This window comes from Mercenaria mercenaria, chromosome 12 (assembly GCF_021730395.1).
Source record: "Mercenaria mercenaria strain notata chromosome 12, MADL_Memer_1, whole genome shotgun sequence".
Classification (NCBI taxonomy): domain Eukaryota; kingdom Metazoa; phylum Mollusca; class Bivalvia; order Venerida; family Veneridae; genus Mercenaria; species Mercenaria mercenaria.
In genome coordinates, this window is record NC_069372.1 from 47795578 (window position 1) to 47801577 (window position 6000).

The 6000-nt window shown below is 34.0% G+C and overlaps 1 protein-coding gene across 1 annotated transcript in view; it reads left to right on the top strand.

Annotated features, from left to right (window-relative positions):
• The window catches only part of LOC123534616 (protein NipSnap homolog 1-like), a 29572-nt gene extending 24337 nt beyond the window's left edge, over positions 1–5235 (top strand). Inside the window, exon 10 of the mRNA XM_053520558.1 lies at positions 1539–5235. Coding sequence (XP_053376533.1) covers positions 1539–1603 — 65 coding nt within the window. The 3' untranslated portion in view covers positions 1604–5235. The remainder of the gene's footprint in view (positions 1–1538) is intronic.
• The last annotated feature ends 765 nt before the right edge of the window (positions 5236–6000 follow it).

Consider the following 6000-nt stretch of genomic DNA (forward strand, 5'->3'; position numbering starts at 1 on the left):
TTCATTTTAGCCTTCAATAGGGGTACTCATTTTAGCCTATTTTCGGAAAATAAATCACTTATCCAATTGTAAAATGCCTAACTTGATCATTTGTTTAACTGTGGAATAATAATTGATGGGATAAAAAAAGAGCAAAATTGCCTAAAGACATACATAAGCTGGAGTAAGTAAAGTTGAAGACTAAATTACAGTTTCTACAAATTACAGCATTTTTGAAAGAAATATAATTGCTTGTCCTTTGCACTTTAGATGGTGACTACCAATTAGTTCGAAAGTTATAGATTATGAGATTTATATTGAAAAGTATGCAGAATTTCTGCAGCGAAAATATTGCGCCTTAAAGAGCACATTATTATTCTGTGATGGAACAAGTGCATATTTGTCAGTGCAGATGTAATAATCTTTTTATGACATATTCATCTACACTTAAAACTTTTATATAGATTATATAAATGGCATCTTAAGCCTGATTGAAATTAAAAATATTGTTGTTGATAACCTTTTTCTAAAATGACAACATACATATACAGTCAAACTCGCTTTTTTACGAACTCATCCGGACCTAAGAAATATGTTCGTATCAAACGAAATTCGTATTAATGAATGTATGACTAGATAATTTGTCCGAGCAATTTGGGCAGTATCACCGGTATCATCGATGAATAGATTCCAATATTATGATACATGAAAGTAGTGAATAGTTTTAAACTGATTAAGTTAATTCATTCAGATAACATTGAAATTACTCAAGAAAAGTCATACTTAAACAGGTAAAACTGTATAAATTCAAATTTTAATGTGCGGTCGAGGTCAAGAGCGCCAAATTATATCCACCGCCAACATCAAAGCTTGTACTATATAACAAGCATTCTAAGAGGTATAAAAGTTTGTATATTTTGGAAGACACAGCCTACCTGTATCGACACTAGAACGTCAATAATGTGTATACAATTTTTTACACCTCTTTAAATCTTGACGTGTTAATTGATTAAATTATTTTATATTTACATGATATACAAAGGACCGAGTGTTTGTTTGTGAATAGGTGTGAACTACTCCATTGTCCAATTACCAAGCGGCACAGGCTTGACCATATTATTATTTTCAACACATTTTATAACGGCCCCGACTTATAAAGTGAATTCGTATCAAAAGATGGAAAAGTATAATATTTAAGCTTATTGGGACTTCCAAAATGTGTTCGTATCTACCGATTATTCGTATCAAGCGAGTTCGCTATTACCGAAATAATTTTACAAAGAAAGTAGAAGGACCCGGCAGGGGAATTCGGACTTTGTTCGTTTAATCAGAAAATTCGTATCAAGCGAGTTCGTATTAAGTGGACTCAACTGTATTAACTAATGTCACATATGACCTCACATACAAATATGAAATCTGAACGTCAGTACTGAGTATAGAAAAACATGGGTGTTTGATGTTCAGTTGATAAAATTAGTATGTAATAAATCCTTTTATGTTATTAAAATGGTAGTTTACCATTTTGTACTTCTGATAAATTTATAATTTTTGTGTTTCAGTTCCTTTGATACGACACATGCAGTCAAGGATTTTGATACCTACACCTTTCTCACCTTTACAATAGAGTTTTGCAACTCCCCACATTAGAGAGTACAGTTCCTCCATGTTGAAGAGTATTTTTACACTATTGTGGTGCTGGAGGGATATACATAGAAACTTCCTACAGCTGATGCATGCAATATTAAGTCATGTGATAGATTTGTCATGATTTGTATCCCTTACCCATAAATTAATTACGGTCCATGTGACTTCCTTGAGTTTAATTTGATATTCAGGGATAATTCATGAAATAAATCCATGCTATACTTGTAAAATTGCTACTATTGACAGTTTATCAAAAGAAATCATTTTGTTGAATGACCTCTGGTATTAAAGGGCACATGAGAAACGTACTTCCTTCAGGTTATTGGAAGTACAATATTTTTAAAGCTTTTATTGACAGGCATGATAAAAGCAAATAGCTCATGTACATGTGTAATTTTTATGAATTTCCTGGTACCCAATGGCTCGGTTAGGATAAGTCTCAAAATTGTTATACCATACCCATTGCTCTTTTATACTTTTGACTTGATAGGAGAATTTTGATGGTCTTGAGTATATTTTTTGTTGATTTGTAACATGTTTACGCAATACCATATATTGACAAGAAAACTGTTAGACTGGAATCTCCCTCTACTACTTTTATATGAATGTTAAGGCTTCCTTTTATGACACTTTTTAACAAAGTTAAAAGTGGTAATTTCTTTAGATTTGTTCATCAAGGTATTTGATATGGTGGATATAAATTTTGTAGTTCAAGCCGTTCTGGCCAAACTGAATAAGAAAGCATTTTGTAATTCAAAATATATAGCCCACTTTTAAATCATTTTATGAAATACCGTTAGTGCATATTTATGTGCAGAAATTTTTATCTTGTTAAGGTAACAGACATGTAATTACAATCAACAAATTCTGTATGGTGACATATTCTCTATATACAATGTCAGCATTCTTTGGCTTCATTTTAACAGAAAATTATTTTTCATAAGACCGTAGATTGCTGAAATTGTACAAGATAAGGATAGTACACAATCCAAGGGAAAGTTTCAGTTGAGCCGCACCATGAGAAAACCAACATAGTGCGTTTGCAACCAGCATGGATCCTGACCAGCCTGCGCATCCATGCAGTCTGGTCAGGATCCATGCTGTTCACTTTCAAAGCCTATTGCAATTAGAGAAACTGTTAGCGAACAGCATGGATCCTGACCAGACTGTGCAGATTCGCAGGCTAGTCTTGATCCATGCTGGTTACAAACGCAATATGTTGGTTTTCTCATGGCGTGGCTCAGTTGTCACTTCAGGTACACTACCTTCAAAAGTATATATTAGATTGATAATAAAAGTTTTAAGTCTTCAATGATATTACCATGAATTGTATTTTGGACTGAAGGGAATGTTAATTAGTATATTTTCTGTAGTATTGTCATCATTGAATGTTTAGTGAGAGACTGAAGTAAATGATTTCAAAGTAATTGTGTGTAGGTAGTGAAAATCAGTATTTAATTTATTTCCTTAGATTTGCATATATTTTGTAGGTGCGTGTAATTATAGGCTTTCTAAGAAAACAGTTACTGTTTTATATCAATAAAATGTGCTCAGTTTATCTTCAGTTGTTGATGTACACTGTATTATGTATAAAAGTGCTATAGATCCTCATTTGGTGCATTTTCTTTTTTAAATTGATGTACATGTATAATGTATACAATTTGCAACTTAAATACATTTTTCAAGAAAAAGTTATGTTTTTATTACATGACCCATGTAAAACATACGGCCCTCTTGTTAATTTTGTTTTGCACAAATTTCTAATATTTACAGTTTGCAGTGTAGTTAAAATGTAAAAGTGACATGTTCAAATTTTACACAGCATATTTGCATTTGAGTAGGATTTCATACCAAGGATAAATAAATTTTATGCTACGCCTGTTTAGAAGTCTAGTAAGCAGTTGATAGTCAATACACTATTTTTTTAAGTTTCTTTCAATTAATTCTACATATGACAGTTATTTCTCTTTTTCGTGCTATGTAATAAAACACTTATTGAATGGTTTTCTGGCGCAGTATTTAAGAATTGTTTGTCCTTTGTCTTGGAAGGTAGCAGTGTTCTGAACTTTGTCTTCAGCACTAGGTAATAGCTTACCTGACCTTTCCAGGACCCAGGTAAATAGTGATTGACTATAACCCTGTAAGACCTTTAATAAGTGTACAGTCTTGTCACTTTTATGTTTCATATGATTAAATAAACTACCTGAACATTGTTCAAAATGGTTGTACCTCGCTGTAAGAATAAGAGCTGTTGATGTTTGATAAAAGAGTACATTTACAGTTGTTTTGTTTTACATCATTTCATAGTAAAAATCATCATACATATTGTTATGCAAGTGCTGTGTATATGGTTTATATGAAAAGAAATGTATCTAGACAGTGTGAAATGTAAAATGCTGGCTTTTCAGAAATGTTGTGTGAAATTTATTTACATTATCTTGAAATGTTGGGGGACCTCCATGACCAAGTGGTTAAGGTTGCAAACTTTGAATCACTTTGCCCATCACCTTTGCTGGTTCGAAACCTAGCTCGTGATGTAGAATTCTTCAATCAAGGAAGTCATCCTGCTGACTTGTGGAAGACGGGCGGTTCTATTAAGTTAGCCACCCTTGCTTGAAAAAAAGCCCGGAATTGGGGTCTTGCTCAACCACAAAAAGCTTGAAAGTCACGGTACGGACTATGATTGTTTCGGTGTGACTTTAAACCCAGCAAAAAGAAGCTTAAGATACTATGAGTATATGTGAGAGTGATCAAAGAATGTTAGAGTAACCCAGGACAGGCCAATGTCTTGAAATAGAGGCCTATGGAAAAATCAGTAGCATAATTTCTGACCATTAGCATTTTATCAGTCTCTACCTTGAATGCCTTGCTTTGTTTAACAGTAGTAAACTTAATTCTGAAGAAAGGTTTATTGAAGAGCCTTGTAGTTCATCACAGACATTGAACATTGCTGGAGCATTTTACTGTACTGTTTAAATGTAAACTTTACCCTGCTAAGTTTCTAAAATGGACTGGTCCATCATTCAGTTTGGGCATTACCACTTATTATTTGAAGGGGTGTTCGCTGAAAATTTTACTTACTGAATAGCGAAAAAGTGCAGACCATGATCAGCCTGCACTTGTCGCAAAGGCAAAATCACTTGCGGCCAGCAGGCTGAAGGTTATGACCTCATGACATTTGAGATGTTGTCTGTTGTATATCATGCATAGAATCTTTTTACAAAGCAGAAATGATTTTCTTTTTATCCTCGTATTAAATCTGCTTCAGATGTGACAGTCATTTCTCACCATGCTGAGAAACTCTATTTATTGTTAAAAATTATATTTAGGTATTGTTGTTACATATATTTTCATGTGTGAATGAATTGACAAGGACAATTTGAATTGAAGATTTCTAAGCTACAAGCATGTCAAATTCAAACCCGCAGAATGGCTTCCAGGGTTTCCATTGAGATAACTGTTACAAAAATTTGGAACTATTTATAAAAAATGGGTTGTCAGTGGTTGCTAAGGACAACGAGGTTGACTCAATTGATAAATGGTAAAAAATGTTTTTAAGCAGTGGTTATTTATAAACCTGTCAGAAGTAGATTTATTAAAATGATTGTGAGATGTTTGTGTTTGTTTTTTGTTTCGAATAGCAAGAATTCAAGATTCTTTATTCAGTGAAGAGGACTACTAACAGGGCTCTCAGAGGGTGGAGTTCTGAAAATATTTTTTCAGGACAAACGGGATTTTGTTATGATTTAAAAGATAACCAAGATAAAACCTAGACCAATGATAGATGATATTTCAGTGTGTAGTTATATCTTCCCCCACTGGGGGAGACAAATTGCTTTTGCCCTGTCCGTCTTTCCATCACACTTCATTTCCGATCAATAACGAGAACTATTTGACCTAGAACCTTCAAACTTCATAGGGTGGCAGGGCTTATGGAGTAGAGGACCCCTATTGTTTTTAGGGTCACTCCATCAAAGGTCAAGGTTATGGGCCTGAACATGGAAAACCATTTCCGACCAATAACTTGAGAACCACTTGATCCAGAATGTGGAAATTTCATAGGATGATTGGTCATGCAGAGTAGATGACCCCTGTTAATTTTTGGGGTCACTCTTTTAAAGTCAAGGTCTCAAGGGCCTGAACATTGAAAACAATTTCCTGTCAGTAACTTGAGAACCAACTGACCCAGAATGTTGAAACTTCATAGGATGATTGGACATGCAGAGTAGACGATCCCTATTGATTTTGGGGTCACTCTATGAAAGGTCAAGTTCACAGGAACCTGAACATGGAAAACCATTTCCGGTCAGTAACTTGAGAACCACTTGAACCAGAATGTTGAAACTTCATAGGATGATTGGACATGCAGAGTAAATT